This window comes from Hyaena hyaena, unplaced genomic scaffold (assembly GCF_003009895.1).
Source record: "Hyaena hyaena isolate Hyena2069 unplaced genomic scaffold, ASM300989v1 scaffold_601, whole genome shotgun sequence".
NCBI lineage: Eukaryota > Metazoa > Chordata > Mammalia > Carnivora > Hyaenidae > Hyaena > Hyaena hyaena.
In genome coordinates this window covers 550477-577064 of record NW_024081232.1, presented here as the reverse complement: position 1 = coordinate 577064, position 26588 = coordinate 550477, and the positions used below count along the sequence as shown (strand labels likewise).

General features: G+C 35.7%; 1 protein-coding gene across 2 annotated transcripts in view; it reads right to left on the bottom strand.

Moving 5' to 3' along the window:
- USP33 (ubiquitin specific peptidase 33) overlaps positions 1–26588 on the bottom strand; it is a 65711-nt gene continuing 39123 nt past the window's right edge. Inside the window, exons 11-24 of one of the 2 annotated variants that reach the window (XM_039257047.1) lie at positions 24699–24839; positions 22660–22781; positions 21153–21325; positions 20958–21052; positions 20306–20339; positions 17861–17906; positions 17024–17204; positions 16178–16304; positions 15342–15511; positions 13711–13792; positions 12559–12667; positions 3094–3196; positions 1556–1624; positions 1–1193 (exon numbers count right to left, since the gene is read on the bottom strand). In XM_039257047.1, the coding sequence (XP_039112978.1) occupies positions 1036–1193; positions 1556–1624; positions 3094–3196; positions 12559–12667; positions 13711–13792; positions 15342–15511; positions 16178–16304; positions 17024–17204; positions 17861–17906; positions 20306–20339; positions 20958–21052; positions 21153–21325; positions 22660–22781; positions 24699–24839 (1610 nt within the window). In that variant the 3' untranslated portion in view covers positions 1–1035. The remainder of the gene's footprint in view (positions 1194–1555; positions 1625–3093; positions 3197–12558; positions 12668–13710; positions 13793–15341; positions 15512–16177; positions 16305–17023; positions 17205–17860; positions 17907–20305; positions 20340–20957; positions 21053–21152; positions 21326–22659; positions 22782–24698; positions 24840–26588) is intronic. The other variant, XM_039257048.1, reaches the window with a different exon arrangement.

The window sequence follows — 26588 nt, the reverse complement described above, 5'->3', positions numbered from 1 at the left end:
TTATACATTTTAAAATCCTTTTTATTGAACTAATTTAACAACACTGTTTTAGCTGGTGGCAGCTGCCCCACACCAAAACAAACCCATCAGAAATGCTATTCAACATCCTCAAAGTAATCCAGTTTGTTTTTGTACTTGGAATATAGTTAAAGTTTTGACATCACATAATCAAGCAAATAGCAGTGCATACTATATTATCCAAAAAGACTTTATGCATTTCATTAAAAAAATCATTTTGCAAGTGGCTTTAGCTTTATCAACAATCTCATCAACACATTCCATACTTCATGCTCTCAAAATAAAAAGTGCCCTAAAACTAATTCTAAGCTTTTTACTGATATTAATGAATACTATCCAGGGTTATAGGAATTGAAGTTTTACATTTTACAGTCTAAGAGGCAATAAGTTACTGATAACTGCTGACACAAATTCCACTCAAACTAAATACATCCTTGATACATTCAAAAAGACACTTTGTAAATATTAATATGCTAGTTTATATGTTGCAGTGCAAAAGAAGTGACACCCTAACGTTTCCTGAGCTTTAGGAAATTAACATTTTTCTGACTACAACTCTCAATTTAAAATAGGCTCTTTATTATAGGAAGCCATGTCAAAACTATACAATTAAATTAGGTTTTTGGAGAACTGAAATGATTGGTCAGAGTTATGGTATTTTAAGGTAATGAAAAAATTTCCAAAGCAAAAGTATTTACAAAACTACAAAGGATGCTATGGATTTGCATGTAGTATAAAGGTCAAAGACAACCTACTGATTACCAAATGATCACAATTATCCCTTCTCTTTCAAAAATATTACACTGAAAGACTTTACGGTAAGTTATCTAGCATTAAATATACCAACCTGTAGTATATCATACATTTTAACACATTCTTCCATAATGCCCAGTAAGAAGGAATAAGAGATAAAATATTAAAAAACAAGAAAATGAACATGCTTTAGGAATGTTTTTGCATGTGTATGCGAGAGGAAATGAAAATTATTTCTCATTAGAACTTTCTATATCCTCAAAATTACAAGGACCGAGTTTCTACTTCAATTTTTTCTTCTGCTTGTAGACTATCGGGGTCAACATGAACAACTGGAGGTCGTAGGATAACTTCGGGCCCTCCACCATATATAGATTGTAGAAAATTCCATGTTTCTTCTGAAATCTGACCAGAATCAGCTCCTAAAATTAAGTGCAAACAGAATATTTACAACCCTACAATATTCCAAAATCATTCATAATGTTCCCCCTAGCATGAATCTTCCGGGGATAACTGAGAACTCTGGGTACATGAATTTTCACATTAGCAGCCCATATTGTTATAAGCTGCAACATATGGTCTGTCTTAAGAAGTACTCTTTCCTACCTCATACAAAAGTCTTAAAACCTTTGCTCAAATAACAAACACTGGCAACTATGTGGCAAGTATTTGTCCTACTTCATGTATGAATTATATCATTGAGCTGAGTAAAAATGGGGCATAGATGGCTAGTAATGATATATTCTTAACAGTGACAAATGGCTTAAATATTAGTCAAACTTACCTTGCCTGAGCATTACATTGCCACATTTAGTGACTGCAATTTTAGTGTTATCAATAGGACCTGGAGGATCTAAGTCAAAAAGAAAAACAAATTATCAAAATGCACACTTTTCAAAGAAATGCAACAAAGAATTACATATTTCTGTACCCGAAATAGTTGAGGAATGCAACTATATAATCACAAGGATTAATTTTTAGTCAGATTATTACAGTGAATACTTAACTATCTTCTGAGCTGCTTCTTTTTGAGGTCTTTTTTGTTCACCCAGAACAAAACCAAGAAAGAAAGGGGGAGAGAGGCTCTGTCACTACCATCTAAAATCTCAATCTTAACTATCCATTTGAGGATCACAGGGTAAAATGCACTTTTAGGAGCACCTGGGTGGCTCAGTCGGTTAAACGTCCGGCTTTGGCTCAGGTCATGATCTTGTGGTTCGTGGGTTAGAGCCCTGTGTCAGGCTCTGTGCTGACAGCTCAGAGCCTGGAGCCTGTTTCAGATTCTGTGTCTCCCTCTCTCTCTGACCCTCCACTGCTCTCTCTCTCTCTCTCTCTCTCAGAAATAAATAAAAAACATTTAAAAAAATTCTTTAAAAAAAATGCACTTTTAAAAAAATAAAATGCACTTTTAATGCTTTAAAAGAACAATTCTTTTGTAATTTAAAAAGAAATCATGTAATTCTCAGTTTATTTCAGATTGTTGTTATTTAAACTAAAAACAATAAAAGCATTATAAAATGAAACATTAAAATATATCCATTTTTAATTTAAAGGGGAAAAAACACCCGTTTTCCCCTGGAGTACAAAAGTACAGTGCATGTCCATTATCAAACTCTGGGTAAAAAAAGGGGGAGGGAACACAAGAAAAAATATTGTAATCCCATTTCAGAAAGATAAGCAGTTTTAATATCTGTGGTTTTGGTGCTTTTTCATATGTTTGCCATTTTTTTTAATATAAAAGTTTCAAAGGATGAATACAGTATTGCAACCTTTTTCATATATCAAGAACATCGTTTTATACATACTGTCACAAAAATTATTTTTAAATTTTTTATAATGTCTATTTTCAGAGAGAGTGCATGCAAGTGGAGGAGGAGCAGAAAAAGAGGGAGAGAGAAGTCCCAAGCAGGCTCTGCACTTAGGGGTTCAATCCCACAAACTGTGAGATTACTACCTGAGCTGAAAACAAGAGTTGGACATTTAACCAACTGAGCCAACTAGTTGGTTGCCCCACAATATTTGTTAAAGTCCACCTAGTAGTAATAACTATATCATTATGTAACCAATGTTGGGTAGATTTTTTTTTTAACTTTTCGATATTAAGATTGCAGACTAATTTTGTTCAGTTCCTTTATTCCTTCTATGAATATGCTATAATTCATGGAATATGTGTAAAGCATTTCTATAACCAGAATATAAACTAGACAGATCTTTTTTCTCTCTTGTCCACTTGTATAATCCTAAGTGCATACAGATATTCAAAAAATATTTGTTAATTTTAAAAAATCAGCAAAGAATTTCATTTTTTAATTAACCACTTACCTCCATCTTTACCCTTCACAAAACTTTCCCATTCTCTAAACCACTGCATACTGATGCAATAAAAAGTAGCTGGAGAGTCCTCCTCTTGGAATGCTCTGTTTAGCTATAGGGAGAAAAAAATCAAGTCACCTACTATCTAGAACTTGCTTTAGAGGAGAACAATACAACCATTCTACTTTAGCATCCAAGAAGGCCAATTCCTCATAAAGAATGTGATGTACATTAATGCTAAGTTATCTTAGTACCACAGTAACACTATTAATAAATAAGTCTAGGTTATATCTCAAAATTTACAAGTATAGTCAAAAGGAGAATCAAAGACTGGATAAATGAAAATGGTCAAGGCAAGTCTTCAAAACAACAAATACTGTACATATTAAAAATCAAATGTGTAAATCTTATTTAGACATACCCACTGTCTACCCTTTACTTCTGTTCACTTAAGGTATTAGTGGACATGCTGCTATTACAAACACAATGCTGCAATGAATTACAAACACGATCCTGCAAATAATAATCTTATACATGTCATTTCACAAAAAATATATATATTTGTATAGGAAAAATTCCCAAAAGTGGTGGAACAAAAGTCTTAAGGATGTTCTCCTTCTTCTAAGGCCTAAGAAAATGGGTATGTGACTCAAGTAGGCAAAACTCTACTAGAAATGGAAATTTTCAGGAGTGATCTAATGGTGAGGATGAAGTCACTCCTGTGTCAATTTTGTTAGCTAGTTTGGATTCTGAAATTCTGGAGAACTGGTTGTTCAATTTTACCTTTTGATAAATTTCTTTTTTGTGGCTTCTACTGCTTTCAACTGAAGAAGCCCAAATGATAGAAAAACTAGTATGAAAAGAAAGGTGGTGGCAAAAGAGCTTGGGAAAGATAAAGGGTATCTGAAATTTATCTAATTGTATTAGTGTGAAAAGACAGGAGACTCTTAAAAATATTTCATTATGGGTAACTAACTGCCGATGGCACATGCTTTTACATGGCTATCACTTCTTTTCATGCATATCTGAATACCTTCCTCACCTCCTTCAAGTCTTTGCTTAAATGTCACCTTCTCAATAAGGCCTATCTTCATCACCCTTTTTAAAATCACACCTGACAACTCCCCTCATCACTGTACTCTTGTTCTGTTATTTTATTTTTCCAAAAAACTCATTACTTTTCAATACATAATGTATTATTTATTTATTAAAGTTATTTGAGGGCAAGGATCTTTCTGGGATACAAGATAGTTGCTTCCACAGAACAATGAAAGGCAATGAAAAACACTGTTGGCTGTCTGATGGTTTACAAAGAAACCAAAGTATGTCTGTCTCAAGGTAGAGAATTAAAATTAGGACTTTCTATGATGCACAATTTATCCCTATAGAACTGAGATTTCTGAAATGTAATGTCAGACTGATTCTACCATTAAATACACTTAATGCATAGCATTACCAGGTTTGAACACTTTCAGGACTTAATCTTTAGCATTAGGATATTTCTTATTTGTCTAGGCAGGGCTTTTAAAATATTTAGTTAACTACAATCACCTCATTAATTTAAAGACACATGTTGGGGTGCCTGGGTGGCTCGGTTGGTTGAGTGTCCAACTCTTGACTTTAGCTCAGGTCATGATCTCATAGTTTGTAAGTTTGAGCCCTTCATCGGGCTCCACGTTGACAGTGTGGAGCCTACTTGGGATTAACTCACTCTGCCCCTCCCCAACTCATGCTCATGCTCGCTCGCTCTCTCAAAAATAAAAAAGAAAAAAAGATACATGTTTTTTCTACTTCTGGTTAATTTCTCTAAACTCTTGCCCTTAAAGTTGTTCCTCCCCTCTATTCTCTTCTAAATTAACTATGGGGTGCCTAGGTGGCTTAGTCAATTAAGCATAGGACTCTTGATTTCAGCTCAGGTAATAATTTCATTATAAGTCCTGAGTCAAGCTCCACCCTGGGCTCAATTTCTCAGTCATCCTCTTCACTGGGTCTGGAGCTGCTTAGGATTCTCTCTCTCCCTCTCCCTCTGCCTGTCCCCCAGTCACCCACATGCTCTCTCTCAACATTTGTTTTAATTAAAAAAAAAAAAAATAGGGGCGCCTGGGTGGCTTAGTCAGTTAAGCGTCCGACTTTCGCTTAGGTCATGATCTCGCGGTTCGTGGGTTCAAGCCCCGCGTCGGGCTCTGTGCTGACTGCTAGCTCAGAGCCTGGAGCCTATTTCAGTCTGTGACTCCCTCTCTCTCTGACCCTCCCCTGCTCACACTGTCTCTCTCTCTCTCCTAGAAATAAATAAAACATTAAAAAAAAAAACCAAAAAAAATATATAAAAAAGAATAAAATAATCTATTAGAACAACATTGGATTCATGTTGAAACTTCTGTTTTCCATCTGTTTTTTTATGATATAATATATAATGTTTATTTATTTTTGATAGAGCTCAAATGGGGGAGGGGCAGAGAGAGAAGAGGACAGAGGATCCAAAGCGGGCTGTGTACTGATAGCAGTGAGCCCAATGCACGGCTCAAACTCATGAACCATGAAATCATGACCTGAGCCAAAGTCAGAAGCTCAACCGACTAAGCCACCCAGGTACCCCCAATTGTATTTATTTTAAAGCTTAATTTAAGAAATCACAATTCTATGGATTAGAAGCTACCTAAGATAGTTCCTTCTTTAACTGACCCATATCTCCTTATTTACTGCTGTATCCAAGCAAAAACCTTTATGCTTGCTGCCTTATACAATGCAGGTGACAGAACGCTGAGGTTATTATTGGTATCTGCCATTTTCAGGCTTGAAACCCGTGTGGTCATTTCCTGTGGCCTTTGGTTTGCTTCTTCAACCTGATCCTATCTACTATCTATCTATCAGAAACTCTACTTAAGTTCCAGTCTACCAAGGTCAACTATACTTGTACTCTAGTGTTAAGTTTTATACTAACACATGATTTTCTTTAAAAAAGAGGGGTAGAGGGAGGGGAGAATGCATGGATGGCTTAGTCAGGGTAGAACATCCAACTCTTGATCTCAGTGTTGTGAGTTAAAGCCCCACACTGGGCATGGAGCCTGCTTTAAAAAAGGGGAGGGTGAGTAAATTTATAGTTTTGCAACCACAACCACAAACCAGTTTAGAACATTTCTGACACCACAAAAAGTTCCCTTGCACCATTCTACAATCAATCTCTTATTCTCAGCCTCAAGAAACCACTGATGTACACTGTCTTCATGGTTTCCCATTTTTCAGCTATTTCATATAAACAGAATCCAACATCACACAGCCTTTTCACATCTACTTTCACTTAGCATAATGTTTCTGAGATTCATTCATGTTGCTGCATGCATCAATAGCCCAAATATTTTTACTGCCAGTAGTATTTCCACTGTAGAGCTACCACATTTTGTTCATCCATTTGTTAGCTGATAACATTTCAATGGTTTCCAGTTTGGGTCAATTATGAACAATACTACTATGAACATCTATGTACACGTTTCTTTTCTTTCTTTTTTTTTTTTTTTTCCTTTTCTTTTTAATGTAAGCTTTATGCCCAACTTGGGGCTTGAACTCATGACCCCAAGATCAAGGGTCAGATGCTCTACAGATTGAGCCGCCAGCGAGGCACACTTCCTGTGAACATAAGTTTTTATGAACATAAGTTTTCATTTCTCTGGAGTAAAATACTCAGGAGTGACACTGCTGAGTTGCATGCTCTTATACTTATTTAACCTAGAAGAAACTGCCAAACTGTCATTTGGCATGTAACATCTTGCATGCTCACCAGCATATGACTATTCCACTTGTCCTGCATTCTTGCAAGCACATGATGTTATCCAGTTACTTTAGCCATTCTAAGAACTGTGTGATGGTATTTCACTGGTGTAACCTGCATTTTCCTAACGACTGCTGATAGTGTACCTTTTCATGTGTTTACTAGTCACCCCTTCTTTAAGATAATGTCTACTAAAATATTTTCCTTGGGGCACCTGGGTGGCTCAGCTGGTTAAGCAGCCAACTCTTATTTCAACTCAGGTCATGATCTCACAGTAGTGAGATTGGGCCCCACGTCGGGCTCACATTCATGAGAGTCACTGACCTTATCATGTGGCATCACCTAAAAGCTGCTGGCCTATTGAAGACTCAGTTTTTGTGCACGGGTGGCAAAATTCTGTGGGGTTGATACTGTCCTCTGTGGTATGGTATATGCTCCAAACTAGAAATCTATACATGGCATTTTCCCCATAATCAGAATACATGAGGCTAAGTACCAGGTAAAGAAAGTACCTAATGACATGCAAATCTTTGCTTCTCATCTCCATAACTTTGGCCTCTACTAGTTTGGAGGTATTCAATTCCAAAGGGAAACAACAATGGTTTTACTGGACTAAGAGTTGAAATACTCCTCTGGTTATGTATGGTTCCTCATGTCACTGCACCAAGAGGCAGAGTGGGTTACAGTACTGGCTATTTAAAGGCTGAAATAAAATGGCCACTATACAACAGGAACAAAGAGGCTTATGTCTGAAAACCAGATTATACCCACTGTATTAGTTTCAGAGGGCTACTGTGTTAACAGATTACAATAAACTTGGTATCTGAAAACAGATATTTAATCTTCCAAAGTTCTGGAGAACAGAAGCCTAAAATCAAGGTGTAGGCAGGAACATACATTAGGGAAGATTTTAGGGGAAATTCTAAAATTTCTGCTTGTGGCTGTATATTCCAAGCTCTGCCCCCTGTCTATATATGGCTTTCAGCGCTTCTGAGTCTCTTTCTTCTGTAGGTCTTTTTATAGGGACGTTTATCATTGAATTTAGGGTACATGCATGTAATCTACAATGATCTCATCTCAAGATCTTTAAATTAATTACATATGCAAAGACCCTTTTTCAAATCAGGTCATATTCACAATTAAGGTCAATTCACAGAGATTAGAACATGGAGATATCTTTTTGGGGAACCACCATTCAACCCACTCCAAGCAGCATTCAGTACTTCCATACCCAGAGGTTAAAAGCTAACAGACAACTAGAGAAATCTAAACCAAGCAAGACTACAAAGACCTCAGATTCTTTGGTAATGATGGTCTGGGTTACTTTACACCAAGTAAATATAACCACAACCAACTTAAGTGCTGGTTGAGAAAACAGAGAATATGGAATGGGGTAAATGATCAGCTGGAGACACTTATTTTTTCCTTACCACATATACATATTTGTAAACATTTAGCAAATTTGTAAATAATTATACATTTTCTTTGCTTCCTCTACTACTTCATATAAGGTATACTGGTTGTGGTTGATCTTAGTTTTTTCTTTTTAATTTTTTTAATGTTTTATTTATTTTTAAGAGAGAGAGATCGCAAGTGGGAAAAGGGCAGAGAGAGAAAAAGAGGAAGACAAATTCAGAAGGAGACTCCCGACTCTGAGGTGTCAGCACAGAGCCTGACGCGGGGCTCGAACCCACAAGCTGTGAGATTTGACCTGAGCCAAAGTCGGACGCTTAACCAACTGAGCCACTCAGGCGCCCCAGTTTATTCTTTACAGTATAAAAGGGATATTGTGACTGAAGACTGAACTAAAGATGAATGACTAACATCCAAAAATGGATATAGTGACTCAGAACTTTGGATCTCCCAAGTTTTCATGAGGAAAGTGTAAATGTAGCATGTATTGGTACATGAGCTAGTTGCATGGTGTTACTCAGAAACAGGATACTGTTGTTATTGCTGTTGCTTACATGCATGAGTGTGTATGAAGGCTGAGGTGACAAAAGGCAGACTTTACTGTACAGCCCATAATGCATCATTTCCATTCATTCTTACACTCTCTTCTGTGGAGAAGCCTACATACATTCTCTAGGACCCCAATCCAGGAGTACTCCAGATTAGGCATTATCAATGATATATGCAATATATAGAAGGCACAAAAGAAAGCAACTTCTCCTCCCCTCTGGTGGCAGCTACGACAGGACTGAAGCATCCGTAGATGGCATAAATAGGATTTTGCCACTGCTGCCAAGCATCCTCCCAAGAATCCTTCACTTGGTGTCATAGGCAGCTAACATCTTTAAAAGCAGCAGCATCTTGTACCTAATGAGCTTCCTCAGAATAACCATCAGGGTCCTGATGTTAGCAGGTTATCAAGTTTATTAAATTTCTGAGCATTCTTCTGAAAATTACCAGTGGCAAACAGTAGAGATAATTTCCAGAGGCTCTGAGCAATTTTTAATTTTTTAACTTGGAACAGTCTCAAACTTACAGGAAAACTCCAATATAACACAAAGAAATTTTCTTTGCTTAGACCATGGAGAATAAGTTGCTAAGCAGATGTTCCTTTCCTCTAAAAATCTTGGTGTATATTTCATACATACAAGGAAATTTTTCTACAAAACTAACAGAAATGACTAAAATTTGAAAATCAACATTGATATGAACCTGCCACTTCCACAAGGAAGGCTGGTACCTTTTAGTGAAGAAAGATGTTAAGAGGCCAAGATCTGATGAGAGATAGGTATTTTTAATCCTATTGGAATTATCATTGCTCCCAGGCCCTTTTAGTGACAAAGTTAGGGAATTAACGTATATACATCATTTGCTTCCATGTATGTGTACACATATACACATTTGTACCTCTGTATGTATATATGTATCACCATGAGTTAACAAAAATACCTACAAGTCCAATCTAGTAACATGATCCATTTCAGTTTTCTCCCTTTCCATACCTGTAACTCTTATCTGACAATGAGAAATGTGGTTCTCATACACTTCTTATTTGATCAATTCTACATATGGAATCAATCCCTCAATCCTATCATCCACTGCACCCCAATCCCTAGCCAACATGGGTATCCATTTTCATCTTACCTGGGCTCCAACCCCCTTGACAGGGCCACGCAAGAAACTCTCCTTAACCTGTTTGGGCTCTGAAACCCCTACTGGCCACCTCTCCTATCTCCAGCACAGCAGCCTATCCCACGTCCAGATATCCTAAGAGTCAGCAGTGGTCTTCTTGACCTTCATTGCCCAGTCCTTTCAGTAGTTGTTTAAATTTCTTTGCTTATATTCCTTTTATACTCAAAATACTTAAAATAACTTTTGTTCCCCAAACGCTAATAAATATAGTCATTAACCATTTACTTAAGCATTCTTAATTAAAAAAAAATTTTAATGTTTATTTATTTCTGAGAGATACAGAGACAGAGCATGAGCAGGGGTGAGGCAAAGAGAAAGAGAGACACAGAATCCAAAGCAGGCTTCAGCCTCAGAGCTATCAGCACAGAGTCTGATGCAGGGCTCAAACTCGTGAACTGCAAGATCATGACCTCAGCCTAAGTCAGATGCCCAAGTGAGCCACCCAGGTGCCACGGAATGAACCTATTTTAAATATTCAACTATAACTTTCCTCCTTAGATTTAAAATGAGGCCTAAGCACAATACACAAATTGATACCTACATTATTTTCCTGTGCGTGTGAAAATTTCTTTACTTTAGTAAAGGATACTCACAAAAAAATCTCAAGCCTATGAAAAGAAGCAGGTATGTATATATGTGAACATGTGCTGGGCAGCCATAACATGGAACATACTGTTCATGTCATGTCTTGTCTATTTTTTAATGTTTATTTAGAGAGAGATATAATGAGCAGGGTAGGGACAGAGAGAAAGGGTGAGAAAGAATCCTAATCAGGCTCCAAGCTGTCAGTGCAGCGCCGGACATGGGGCTCAATCCCACGAACTAACTGAGCCACCCAGGTGCCCCCATCTCTTGTCTATTTAACAACTTCCTCCCCTTTTTTACTGAAAGAATCTCAGTTTTCTGATACAAAATTACTCATCCCTCCACCAATATAATCTTAGTAGGATTATCAATGCACTTGCCTCTCAGGTGACCAAAACTCTACCAGGATTTTGTACTGTTTGGATCATAAATAAAAAGTTGAAGCTGTGCTACTGACAACAGTACTTTGAAGATACTTACTGCTATCTAGATAAATGGAACTATACTAGTCCTTGTCCATAAAACCTGGTTTATTTTTTTTAATAGTTCTTTATTTTGAGACAGAGAGAGCATGTGTGCAAGGGAGAGGCAGAGCAGAGAGGGAGAGAAAGAGAAAGAGAAAAAGAGAAAGAGAATCCCAAACAGGCTCCATGCTGGCAGCATGGAGCCCAACGAGGGGCTCAAACTCACGAACTGTGAGATCATGACCTGAGCTGAAACCAAGAGTTTCAAGACACTCAACTGACTGTGCCACTCAGGCGCCCCCATAAAACCTGGCTAACGATGTTTATAAAATCATCATCATCATCATCATCATCTGGTAATGTGCTATAATTAACCAGTGATACTACAGTTTCCCCTCTTTAATTACTTAATTACCTATGAATTACTTCATTTTGCGTCTCTGAATTAGTGTATATCATTAGTGCAAGTTTAAATATGTCTTTTTTTCCTCAACCACTGTGGTATTTTAAAACTTCAGAGTCTAAGGCGATTAAATAGTTCTAAGCCCACAGAAATTCCTGAATTTGCATATGGGTGGGTCATTCAGTCAACATATACACATTAAATGATTCTGAGTATGGAGGACACACAATGTTACATTAGTTTCAGGTGAATAACATAGTGATTCCATATGTTTATACATTATACTGTGTTCACCACAGTGTAGCTACCATCTCTCCTGATCCATTGCTATTACAGTAGCATTGACTATATTCCTTCCTGTCTTATTCATTCCATAACCATAGCCTGTATCCCTATATCTCCCACTCCCCCACATTTTTAAATTTTAATTTAAAATGGGTTTTAATTGACTTGCATGTTGATTCTCTTCAAAAAGTAGATAATCTGATTTATTTTAAAAACATCAAAGGCTAATTCTGCTGTAGTGGCAAGTGTGTGAAAACTGCACAGATATAGTTTAAGCTTAAAAAAAATCAAATAGATTATTTTTAAAAAATCAAATAAATTATTTAAAAAAATGCACAAGCAAACAAGAAAAGCCTGGATGTTTAGCTCTTCCTACTGATTCTGTGATGACCTTCTGACTGTTGTTTGTTTGCAATCAAGGAATGCTTCACAATATATGCATTTTGAGGACTATATTTGAAAATATAGACAGTCCCACAAAACAATACTATATTTCACAAAAAGATGAAAGTAGAGAATGCAGTGTCTGGGTAGATACTTCCAGAAAAAAAACTAAAGGAAACCTTTAATCTACCACTTCAGTAAGGAGATTTTTTACAAGTGCCAATCTGTAAAACAAAATCTTTTACCAATCCATGAAAACAAAACCCCATAAAAGGAGAACTTAACTCACTAGAATTTTAGTGGCCTGTCAGAGTTCTCTCGCTGTTACACACCCTGAACACTTACAATTCCTTCATCTAATCATTTCGTTAATATAATTCTGCTAATTGTCAGTTATCTTTATCCTAAATCACATTTACAACTTGAAAAGCATCAATTTTTACCCGAATAAAAATTTCCAATTCAGTTTTTCTTCTTTTTTCAATTTTCTCTGCCTCAATTTGGCAAGTGTGACAGATGTACAGATGGTTGACAGCTGGTCCTCCTCCATACCTAAAGCATGAAGAATTTAATAATTATGATAATGTTAAAGAAAGTTGATGTTCTAGGAAATTTTTCTCCAACATTTAGTAAATGGCTAAATCCCTAGTAAAGAATAAATTGGCACCAAAAAAATTCTGTCATAATTAAACTAATGTAAAAAATCAAATAATTGTAACAACTTGATTTTATGTTTATCAGGGTCAATGTTTATCAATTTATTGACTAACCTGCTTTATATTTTAACTTTTCCTTGCAGCTACTTCTGCTACCAAATATGTTAGAGGCAACAATACAAAGTAAAAGAGGTGGCTTTCAAAAAATTACAACACAGCATGTAATACAGCCATTAATTTGATTAAAATTAATCAAATTTTAATCAGAAAGAGCCTTTCCCTGGCTTCAAAGTAAGAATTCATGGAATGAATTATTTTCAATACACATATTTTTGAGAGCGAGTGTGTGTGCACACAAGTGCAGAAGGGGCAAAGAGGGAGAAAATCGTTTTTTATTTTTAATTTTTTTAATGTTTATTTATTTTTGACAGACAGTGCACAAGCAAGGGAGGGGCAGAGAGTGAGGGTAAGAGAGAACGCTAACCAGGTTCCATGCTGTCAGTGCAAACCCCAAGGTAAGGCTCAAATTCATGAACTGTGAGATAATGATCAAAGCCAAAATCAAGAGTCCGATGCTTAAATAATTGAGTCACCCATGTGCCTCATATTCACAATATTTAACTAAATCAGAGGTAGGAAATTATATGTGAAATGTTTTAAAATGAAATTTAAAACTTTAAAATCTCAGACTTAAATATCACCCGTATACCTTTAGGTATTAGAACATAAAAATTAGAATTAATCATCTAGACTTGGGCCACATTAATGAAGTCTTTCTATTCATATTCACACTTCAGAGTGAATAATAATGGAAAAAAAGGATTTTCCACGTTAGTGACATAAAGCATAAGGAACAATGTGAAACAATACAATCCCCTTTTAACAAGTTTCACCAACTGATTTTCATAATACCATACTGTCTGATTTAAAACAACAAACCTGCTGTACAGGTTATCCCAAATGTTCTGAGGCAGCATCAAAACCAGGTCTTCAATATAACCAGCTTTTCGTGGAGGAACACCTAAAAAAGTTTAGATGGGTGTATTTTGTTCTTAAATTCCTTTGTACAACTTTTAAAGGTTAAACTCATTTTTAAACTGATTAGTCACTGGCGTTTTTCAATCAGTATTCTTTTTTTTTTTTTTTTAAATATTTTTTATTTATTTCTGAGAAAGAGAAAGAGAAACAGCGTGAGCACAGGAGGGTCAGAGAGAGAGGGAGATGCAGGCTCCAGGCTCTAAGGTAGTGGTAGAGCCCAACACAGAGCTCGAACCCATGAACCATGAGATCATGACCTGAGCCGAAGTCAGACACTTAACCAACTGAGCCATGCAGGCGCCCCAAAATGAGCCTATTTCTTGAAGTAGTTAGAGAAAAATCACCTAACCAACATCTTCAAGGAATTTATGTAAATTCTTACTAAGCACTGACTGTGTATTGGGGGAAATCAAAGGAAAATAAACAATCTTTCCTTCATGGAGCTTGAGCCAGCAAAAGACATGAGGCACTTATTATATAACTAACTACAATAAAAGGCAATCACAGATAAATACCATAAAAAGCTATGGGGAGATTCAGAACTGGAAGAGCCTTATGTTAGTACTTCAAGTAGGGAAATAATAAGAGATAAATTCACATACAGAAACACTTCAAGGTTTAGGTTTCTATATCCACTACGGGATATTCCTACTATCTCTTGTGGTTTCACTGCAAAAAGTAGTTAATTGATAAGAATATTGAGTCTTCAACCATGAAACATAATCAGGGTATCACACTAAGGTATTCTTTATCATAAGAACAAACACTAACCTAGCCAGTCACAAAGGCATAAGTTAGAGTTAGCAAATGACTATGTAAGACTTTTTTGTTAAATTCCAAGGACATGTTCATACTTAGGAAAAGAGCCAGCTATTAATTTAGGTAAAAGGAATAAGAATCATGGATACAACTGTTAGCTGAATGCCTCTCATTAGAGAAAAATAACGTGTAATAGAAGTGCTCACTGTACTATAATTGGCTACGTATGTATCTGTCTCTACTATGAAATTAGAAAACATAAACACTGTCCTTGGTATTCTCAGGGTTTGGACAGGTACTTAATAAATCTCTCTCCTATGAAGAGGCTACAGACTGCCTATAAACAGAAGAAAAAACCAATTTCTAAAACTCGAGAGGGGCGCCTGGGTGGCTTAGTCGGTTAAGTGTCTGACTTTCGCTTAGGTCATGATCTCACGGTTCGTGGGTTCGAGCCCCACGTCGGGCTCTGTGCTGACTGCCAGCTCAGAGCCTGGAGCCTGTTTCAGTCTGTGACTCCCTCTCTCTCTGGCCCTCCCCTGCTCACGCTGTCTCTCTCTCTCTCCTAGAAATAAATAAAACATTAAAAATATATATATATATATTAAAATAAATAAATAAAAATAAATAAAACTCAAGAAATAAATACATTTTAAGTTGGATGTAGATAAAGAAATGGGAAATAAGTCAAAAAGGAAAACTCTTGGCTCTTTCCTAATTTGCAAATTATTTAACAGCAAACACCTACCACTACTTTCCATTTTAGGATTTCTTACCTCCATGAATACAGAGAAAATCATTATTTGAAATAGGGCCAGGTTCAGCAAAAGTCTTAAATTTATTTAGCCACTGTCGAGAAATGTAAAACTGAAGGAGACTTGGTTCCATTATGTTCAATAAATTTGATATCCTTCGTCTCTCTTTTTGTGCCTCTTCACTGCTCTTCCTATAAAGGACAATGATTCATTAAACTTAATGTGCATTTTACTCCATCAGACCAGTAGATGGATTTTTCCTCTTCCTTATTAGACTTAGCACACAAAGTAATACTTTGAATCTTAGTAGGCTTGGGAATTATACAAGAGAAATATACTTTGTATCACCCCCCCAACTACATTATATACCTCTAATGGGCAACACTGTATCAGAACTACTGGTATCCAGGTAACTACTGGTACACAGTAGGGGTTCAAATATTTGCTAATAAAATCAATCTAAATAGTTCATCTGTTTTCTTTCAGTAACTAATATTTAATCTTTTTATAAGATACTGAAAAATATCAAAGATCTATTTTTATAGTAATACCTCCTTTATTAGCTATTTTAGGAGAAAATCTGGTACTTAACTCCTACTATCCAATTTATTAAAACCAATCTTTCTAAAACAAAATATATTCATTTGCTCTTCAACTAAATGATTTAACATTTTCCTAACAAAAGAGAATCCTGCATGCAACCTTTCAGTTTACTTACAAAATGAAATGAGAATAAAACAATTTCTAATCTTTACTCAGCAATACATCTTGAAAGTCTTAGAAGTAATAACCCCAAAGTGAGATGTTCTTTCTTTCATATTTGTCAGAATAGTCTATCCATGAGAGTTACTCCTTACCTATAGAAAAGAACATAAGCTTCAGCATTTTGTACAGTAGATTCTGAAACTTCAGTGACACTCTGATCATCAAATTCATACCAGAGGTTATTTAAATTGTTTCGGCAGTAGGCAATATAGTGTCCACCTGAATTTGAATTGAAAAATTTTAAATAATTTCAGCAATACAAGATTAAAACAAGAATTAAAGTACTTTTTGAATCCTCAGTTCCTAGCAGAGACAGAGACATATAGCAAGAATTATGTTTACATATTTTTTCCAGTATGTATCCTCACCACTACCACCACCTAAGGAAATGAAAATAAAGGCAAAAATGTAATCTTAAAAACAGTGAAAAAATAATCTTTTTATTTATTTATTCTGAGAGAAAGAGAGTACACAGAAGCAGGAGAGAAGGAGAGAGAAAGAGAGAGGGAGAGAGAGAGGGAGAGGGAGGGGGAGGGGGAGGGAGAGGGGGAGAGAGAAAATTTCAAGCAGGCTCCACGCTATCACCACAGAACGGGTCATGAGGCTTGATTTCACGAACCGTCAGATCATGACCTGAGCCAAAATCAAGAGCCAGAGGAGCCACCATGGCGCCCCCCAAAAATGATCATCTTAAAGTCCCTACTATTAAACTTTATACAAAATATAATTTCCAGTATTCCAAACTTCGTAGCAAAATTATTCAATTACCTAAAATTTTCAGACATGTTTATAATAACCAAATTAAAATAAAATGAAAAAATAAAAATATTTTTACATTTTTTTCTTTTATTTAATCAGGTCTTATTTAACAGATCAATCCAGATGGTTACTTTTTTTTCCTTCCCTGATACAAACATATGTCAAACCTATATACTTACTACTTGCAGTTCCATGATGACAAATGACTGATAGAAGATCATAAGTAACAATCTGAACTGGACTATCTTTAGCAAGAAATGGCTGAAGATCTAGACCTTCCAGTGGAAATGAAACATGGGTACTGATTTTGGTGGAAAACATCAGTTCATGTCTGAATCTTTTAAGATGGATGCATAAAATCTAAGAGAAAGAGAAGATTATTTAAAATTCTATTGTTTTATATGCTACATGAAGGAACTATTAAATATGGATATTGAATTAAGTGTCAAGGTTAAGCATTACCCTACAATGATGATAAGCTGATTCCAAAAACATCAGAATATGGAAATGGTGAAACCTGGTACTTCCTAGGTTCACAGCTGCTGGCTTTTCTAATTTTATATTTTATACCTGCAAAATCCTATACTGTCTGATTAAACTGTATTTAACACAGTTTTACAGATAAGGGCACTTGGTTGGTATGTAACTGAGTATTTTTTTAAGATTATTTTATTTATTTTGAGACAGATAGTGCACGTAAAAGTGAGCAGGAAAGGGGCAGCGGAGAGACAGAATCCCAAGCAGGCTCTGTGCTATTAGTGCAGAGCCCAACATGGGGCTCCATCCCACAAACCACAAAATCTCGACCTGAGCCAAAATCAAAAGTCAGGTGCTTAACCGACTGAGCCACCCAGCCGCCCATTAACACAGTATTTTAAAAATGAATACACCTAGTAGGTTATATAAACATAACAACTGGTCAGTAGAACCACCCCATTCTTCAACCATACTACACTGTATTATGTTAATGTTGTTCCAATAACACAAAATATACTTAATTATAATAAAGCCCATACCTCAGGAAATTTTTGTACTTTACAAAACTTTACTCCATTCCTTAATCTGGAGAGGGAAAAAAAAAATTTTAAGTAAATCTGTTTCCCGTATGAATCTACAAGGTATTTTAAATTTTTTTTAATGTTTCTTTCTTTCTGAGACAGAAAGAGACAGAGTGGAGCAGGAGAGGGGCAGAGAGAGGAGACACAGAATCCGAAGCAGGATGCAGGGCTCAAACTCACAAACCGTGAGATCATGACTTGAGCCAAAGGCAAGACACTTAACTGATTGAGCCACCCAGGTGCCCCAAAGTATTTTTAAATATACAGCAAAATCTTTTAAAAAACATAGTGACAAAAAAATGCTCACTACTGAATTATATGCTACCCATTAAAAATACAGACTAATGACAAGGCTATCATTCAGAAAAGGGGAGAAAAAAAGAGAAGAGAAAAATGAAAAAGAAAAAAATCATACTAATGAAACACTGGAGTCTTTTAAAAAATATTTAAGCTATCAGTAATAATAATTTAGGGAGTTGTTAATTCTTTGATGAAAATTATTTTTTAAGTTTATTTATTTTGAGAGAAAGAGAGAGAGAGAGAGAGAATCCCAAGCACGCACCAAGGCTCGATCTCACAAACTGCGAGATCATGACCTGAGCCAAAATCAAGTCAGATGCTTAACCAACTAAGCCATCCAGGTGCCCTGAAAATTATTTTTTTTTTATATGTTTGTTTATTTTCGAGAGAAAAAGAGCAAGCACACACATTGGGGAGGGGCAGAAAGAGGGAGACAGAGGATCCAAAGCAGGCTCTGAGCTAATGTGGGGCTCAAACCCACCATGATATCATGACCTGTGCTGAAGTCAGGTGCTTAACTGACTGAGCCACCCAGGCACACCCTGAAAATTACTTTTTTAAACAAATGTGCTACTGTCTATGGCCTTGGCTATGCCTTTATAACATCCAGATATCAAGTAAAAATGAGTAAATAAAATCCCAATATATTACACTGACCAGTATATTACATATTGGTCAATATATTATAACCTCTATTACTTTAATTTTATTATTTTTTAATTAAAATATAATGAACATATAATATTAAATTAGTTTGAAGTGTACAATATGATTCAATATTTATATACAGTGCGAAATGATCACTACAATAATTTTAGTTCACATCACCATATAGTCACAAAAATTTTTTCTTTTCTTGTGATGAATGAAAACATTTAAAATCTACTCTCTCAGAAAATTTCAAATATGAAATATGGTATTACAAACTATAGTTGCTATGGTGCACGTTATATCTCCATGACTTAATTTATAACTGGAAACTTGTACCTTTTAATCCTCTCCTCCCATTTTTCTCACTTCCCAATCCCACTCTGGCAATATACTCTTTACTCCTAAATGTAGAAACACATAACTTGACTTGAAGGGTGGTTATTATTAATGAATATTAATATATGCTCAACAGGCATCTACTTTGGATCTGGGGCAGATGCAAGGTTCTTTTCCACCTTCACTAGTATCTTTTTCCTAGCTCATGTAGCTTTTGAAAGAAAGTTCCTCCGCCAGTCCAACTCCCTCTTCATCTATTAGTTACAGTAATAAATACTTCCCAATTCATAAGAGGTGTACTTTTTTTCTAGAAAGTACAAAACAGCTTTTAACCTTATTGACCAAACAATATACCATTCCTTTTTGGCATGATGAGAACAAATAGCCAATCAACATTTCCCTGGAGTTGCTGCTAAACAGCCAGATGTTTGTTATGATGGTTAGTTATTACTAGGACTCCATTATTTTTCTCTTACAGAGATTCAGACATATCTGCCTTCAATTTTCCAATTCCTTTTCTGTTCTAACTTTGTGCCACAAAGCCTTAATAGCTTGAATTTATTGTAAGACTTAAAAGCTAATAATAGATGAAAAAAAACAATACCATACTTTTCTTAACTTTTTATTCTGTCATCATACAACAGGTAGCATCATAGTTGGTATAACCTTTCTGAATTTTATACAGATTTGAAACTATGTACCTTTATAGTCACTTTGACATCATGAATCTAGCCTGTTAACATGGTCATACAGAAGAGAACATTTCCTTATTTATGATGATAACCTTAGGTAATGAAAATGTGTATTATATATCATAGTATATCCTTTATACCATATTTAGAAGAGGTTTTATGGAAAATTACATACTTATCTTGTATATCAAATAGATATATAAACTTATCTTAGTTAGATAAGCCTGTTAAATTTGTTAAACTTTTACCTCAAATTTGTTTTACAGAACAGCCAGTCTCTTTATTTACTAGGACAAAGCTTATTAAGCCTTTATTTTTTTAAATAAGGTGCAAAATTAACTCCACATACCTAATACAAGTGACCAAGAAAAATGCCATTTATAATATAAAACATGCAATTCAAAGCACTGTCAATGACACTTACTTTTTGCATTTTTCACAACTGTACATATTGTCACCTGGAAACAGAATAGATCTGGTCATTCCTCTCAAAATAAAAGTAAGTTACTGTACTTTCTTTTGGTTCCGCAATTCTTTGAGTTTGACATATGCTGATTTTGCAGCACAGTAATACAAAGCTCACATTTTTTAGTCTCTGCTCAAGAGTCAGTTCATGATGTTTACCTTGCCTAAAATACCTTCTCCTCTCTCTTTTCAATTGAAAAAAATATCCTTTCCATTTATTCACTAAACAGATTTTACTGACTGCCTGTTATATATGCCAGCAAGGTTCTAAACCCACAATAACAATGGAAAATCTTAAATATTATGGAGGAATTCAGAGTACTCCAAAGATACAAAATTTATATGGGTTGAATTTCCTTCTTTGAACCCCTCACTTACCATATTGTCTTATACTACAGGAATCTGTATCAATCTTTCAGGATATGATTTACATTACTTATATTTATATAGCCATGGTAGATACTGGCAACCATGATGATGAAACGGGCAAGTACTGTTTAAGCCACCTTAAAACTTTGCTTGTATAAACACAATTTATATTTAGTCCCACTAGTATTTTAGATCACTCACAACAATTTAGCCATAGTTGAAGACTACTTCATATTTCTTACCTTTCAGTTCATCTCTGGCAAAGAAGGCAGCAAGACAATCTTGCAAGGTTACTACTGGACCCCAAAACCAGCTAGGAACACATGAGACAACAAACCTGAAACATTATTGACAGAAAAACAAAAGGAAGTGTTCTGCCAGTACAGCAGAAACAGCAGCTTTAACATTCAGTTGATACAAGGAAAATGAATACATACCTCTTCACATATTCCATGAAAAAAGCTATCCACCCTTGTGGGGCATATGCTTCGCCACATGATCCTGCTTTGACTATAGAAGTTGGGTGACTGGATGAATGCAGCTTAGCAAGGTCTTCCTTGCCAGGAATTGGCAAGGACAGATCTTGAAAGGTCTCGAGGGTTACAGACACCTAAAATTGTTTTGTGTTTAAAATGGGATGAAAATAATCCAACACAAACATTTATGAGAACAAATCTTAGACGGCAAAGCAATTTATAAGCCAAAAAAAAAAACCAGAAGAAAAATCAATAACATAGTAATAGCAATGGCAAATATACTTGCTCTGTACCAGGTGCTATTCTAAATTTAATCTTCACATAAAGCTTATGAAATAACTACTTACATCCCCATTAGTCAAGGACACTGTGGCATAGAGAAGGACACCCAGCTACTATAGCCTGAGCTCCAAACTTTTAAGCACTACTGCTGCATTTATTTTTGGAAATGACCTCTCATGATGGTTTTTTAAAAAGATGTAAAACCTGGCATGTAATTTTTAAGTAGCTGAAAACAATTCAAGATAATTCCATTTAAATATTTGGTACCCAGGGGCACCTGGGTGGCTCAGTCAGTTGAGCATCCAACTTCGGCCTAGGTCATGATCTCACAATTTTTGAGTTTGAGCCCCGCATTGGGCTCTGTGCTGATAGCTCAGGGCCTGGAGCCTGTTTCAGATTCTGCCTCCCTCTCTCTTCCTCCCTTGCTCATGCTCTGTCTCTCTCTCTCTCAAAAATAAACATTAAAATATTTTTTAAAAAATTTAGTATCCAAATAACCTACGTTAAAATGATCCTATTGAAAATGCCCTTAGATTTAACTTAAGGTCCTAACACAATAACTGAAAACTTACTTTTTAGGATTCTTTTTTTGAAAGAAGTCATTTTATATTCCTTAATTCATTACTGCACTGAAACAAAACCACTCTTAGGAGAAGCTCAAAGAAACGCAAGAGATTTAGATACGATTAAAGAACCCATGATTTTGACTTGTGTATGAATCTGTCACTACCTGTATTACCTGACTCCTAATTTTAACAAACGAAAATATAAGCCATACCACCAAATGTAGAAAATACATTCACAGCCCTGTGCCTGTGAATAGCAACAGTTTCCCAGCATATTAATTTTACCAACCTTGGGAGAATATGCATGTGTTGCCATTTATTGTTGCTGAGCAACATGTCACCTTTCCATGTGACCAGAGATGAAGAACTCAGTTAATTTTTGCTAATGCATGCCTATCCAATGACAGGTCAAGACCCATCCTTTCAAAATGATGCTGCTGTTACTTCCAAAAAATAAATTCTACTCATAGAATCAATTTATGCTGATGTAAACATAAGAAATACATGTATAACCATAAGTAGCAAGGAGAAAAAATTAAACTTTTCATCCCATTTGTCAGGCTTTTTTTTAAGACCATTTGACAGAAACTCCCTGCATATTTTAATTCTCTCATACTCACCCTGTCACAAGTCAGACACTGCACTGAACTAATAATTGTTCCATCAAATATGTCTGAAATAACACTTCGGTATTTCTTATGCTGTTTTTTCCTCTTTGGAGATGATGCAGATTGAGCTAGGATTGAAAAACAAGTGTAGAACATTTTTTTAAAAAGTAGTTCCTTTACCATTTTCTCTGTAATCATTAAAGGTAAAATTTACTATGCTAAAGTAATTTGTCAAAGTACCATTCAAGAGAATTACTTAAAAAAAAAATCCCAGGGGTGCCTGGGTGGCTCAGTTAAGCGTCTGCCTCTGAGTTTTGGCTTAAATCATGATCTCACAGTTTAGGAGTTCAAGCCACACATCAGGTCCTGCACCGACAGTGCAGGGCCAACTTGGGACTCTCTTTCCCTCTCTCTCTCCGCATCTTCCCCACTCATGTTCTCTCAAAATAAATACTCTTTAAAAATAATCCCCAAAAAACCAAGATGAAATAGGAGAGAGGTTCAGTCTCTTCAGCTTGACGTCAATCAGAATAGTTTTGCTTTTCTTTGGTTTTGCATCCAAGTAAGGCTTTATTTGACAAAAGGATTTTGTAATTAAGTTTTGAGAGTTTTTTTTAATACATTCTGAATAGATCCTTTGTCAGCTTCAAGATTTACAAGTATTTTCTCCCAATCTTATCTTTTCAATCTCTCAATAGTGTCTTTTGCCAAGAAAATTTTCAATGGTTTCTTTTATGGATTTTTTAAAGTGTTGTCTTTCTTTTTTTTTTTTTTTTTGTTAATGTTTATTTTTGAGAGAGAGAGAAAGAGAGAGAGCGTGCACACAAGTGTGAAGAGGGCAGAGAGAAGGAGACACAGAATCTGAAGCAGGCTCCAGGTTCTGAGCTGTCAGCCCAGAGTGCATATGGGGCTCAAACCCATGAATGGTGAGATCATGACCGGAGCCAGTCAGACATTTAACCAACCACCTAGGGTCCCCTTCTTTTTTGAATATTGCTTTTGATGTCTTTAAAAAACTATTTGTTGGGGTGCCTGGGTGGATCAGTCAGTTGGATGCCTGACTTTGGCTCCTGTCATGATCTCGAGGTTCATAGGTCCGAGCCCCGCATCAGGCTGTGCTGACAGCTCGGAGCCTGGAGCCTGCTTCAGATTCTGTGTCTCCACCTCTCTCTGTCCATCTCATGCTCATGCTCTCTCTCTGTCTCTCAATAATAAATAAACATTTAAAAAAATTTTTTTGAACTATTTGTCTAACAAAAGGTCATGAAGACTTTCTTCTTCCTATGTTTTTTCATAAGAGTTTTGTAAACTGGAATTCTCATACATAGCCTGGTGGCAATGCAAAATAATACACCTATTCTAGAAAACAATTTCATACATTAAGCATGAAACTAACATAAAACCCAATAACCCCATTTCTGGGTGTTTACTCTAGACAAATGAAAACTTATATTCACACAGAAACCTGTACACAAATGTTTATAGCAGCATTATCCATAATTACCAAAAACTGGAAATAACTCAAATGTTCTTCAGAATGAATGAACAGTAGTATAGTCACACAATGAAATACTACTTAGTAATAAAAAGGAACTATTCAGACATGCAACTTGACTAGATCTCAAATGCATTACAATAAGAGAAATAAGCCTGTTTCAAGAGACTGTGTACTGTATGATTCCATTTATATGACATTCTGGGAAAGACAAAACAACAGTAATAGAGAACAGATAAAAGGCCTAGGGTTTAGGGAGAGGTAGAGGGAAGATCTAATTACAAAAGGACAGTATTCGAGAATTCCCTGGGGGTGTTGGAACTGTTCTATATTCTGTTTGTGTGGTGGTAACAAGATTCTATGCATGTGATAAAATCCAGAACTCTACACCAAAAGAGTGAATTCCACTGTATGTAAATTTATGCCACACACACACACAAATTTCAAATCATGGTTATATAAAGTTATGCTGTCAACTTTAAAGTACTAAATGATATTTCATAATTAACACTTTACTTTATCAAAGCAAAGGAACCTGAATAACTGAAACTTCTACCTTTTTTGTGTGTGGATGCCAATCCTGGCCACAAATTGCCTGATTTAGGAGGGCTTGCTGATAAACGTGGATTAACACCTTCATTTGATGGGAGAATCTGTGATGTAGACAGGTCATTCAAGTGGACATCAGTAATATATTCTGTAATATTTAAAATTTCTATTAATACCTTAAATAGTAAAATGATCCCACTTATCAAATAATTAATTAATTTAAAGGTTTCTTCATTTGAGATTTTGAACACAATTCCCACTAATAGAGTGAAATCTTTGATAGACATAAGTTCTTGCTAAGCAAAATAACAGTGATTTTCCTCCTAGGAATCCAAATAATGTTTATAACACATTACTGCACTAGCAATTCAGGAAGTGAACAGTGGAAGCATAAAGCCAAAGAAACTGTATTTGTTCTAATTTAGTATTTTTTAATATTTATGATAGTTTTTAAAAAGCTTTAAAATCATGTAGGAGAAAAAGATTATCTTCTCAAACGTAATCAAATTCTAAGAAGAAAATTAGGCATAATCATAAATTATTTTATTCTTACTGTGATAAAAGGAAATACATCCTTTTATCAGAAAAGAACCATTTTTAGAATGAAATTATGAATCAAGAAAATAAAAACTTCATGACAGGTATCTTGACAGTTTTGCTGTTGGAGTCCTACTATATAACACAGATTTCAGGGCACGGGATTGTGCTCTATACATATCTGAGTGAAAAAGAACTGTTGATAAAAGACCCTGAAACAGAATGACTTCAGAGATTTTTCCAGATAATGCAAAGTAAGTGACTTTTATTACTTTCACACAGGCACTTCTCATGATTTCTCCCATGACTAAATGCAGACTGCATAACATTAGAGGGAGAAAGAGTAAGAGACTCCCTCACCCTTTCTGAAGGGAATAAAGTTAGTATTATCAAGGTCAAGGATTGGTGAACATTTCCAACAAAGGACTGGAGAATAAATATTTCAGGTTTTGCATCCCATAAATGGTCTTTGTCACACTTCTTACTCGGGTCTTTGTAAAATGTAAAAGCTCAGACCCCTGATCTAGCTCCTCAATTAGTCACTATGTATAAGGCCTGCTATGGAGCAAAAAGAACCACTACATCCCTTAATCAGGCTTTTGAAAAGGGCAGGCTGAACAGCAGTCTACGGCAGCCTAGTCTGTCTTTCAATACTGGTACTTCATATATTTACTGACCAAATAACTTCCAACACACTTAAACTTCTAAACATAAGGCCACTATAATTAAGGAGCCTAACATGCTTTCCTAAACATAAGGCCACTATAATTAAGGAGCCTAACATGCTTTCCTGACTAGAACACATTAACGTACCATACACAGGTGAACCACTAGTATTCCCGTGTTCAAGGAAATACCCTTTTCCTCAAGAAGAAATTTTGGATTCATTTAATACTTAAATAAATTGTTTAGTAGTTTCATTCTTTAGAAATTACAAAAGATAAACTTTTTTTATGTTACTTCTCTGCCACTTATTTTAAGATCAGAGAATTTAAACTTCCAATTTTTTTTTTTTTAATGTGTTTTGGAAAATGAAATACCACATGAGGCCAAGATGAATTAACTCTTGAAGAAATAAATGTAAAATGCAAAGCAATCTAGCTCAACTATCTTCCATCTTGCCACTTGCTCGTTTCAAAAAAACAAAAAACACTAACTAGTGTTCTGATAAAATCTATCATAACAAGGTCCATTATAGTTAAACTCTGAGGGGCGCCTGGGTGGCTTAGTCGGTTAAGCGTCCGACTTTCGCTTAGGTCATGATCTCGCGGTTCGTGGGTTCGAGCCCCGCGTCGGGCTCTGTGCTGTCAGCTCAGAGCCTGGAGCCTGTTTCAGTCTGTGACTCCCTCTCTCTCTGACC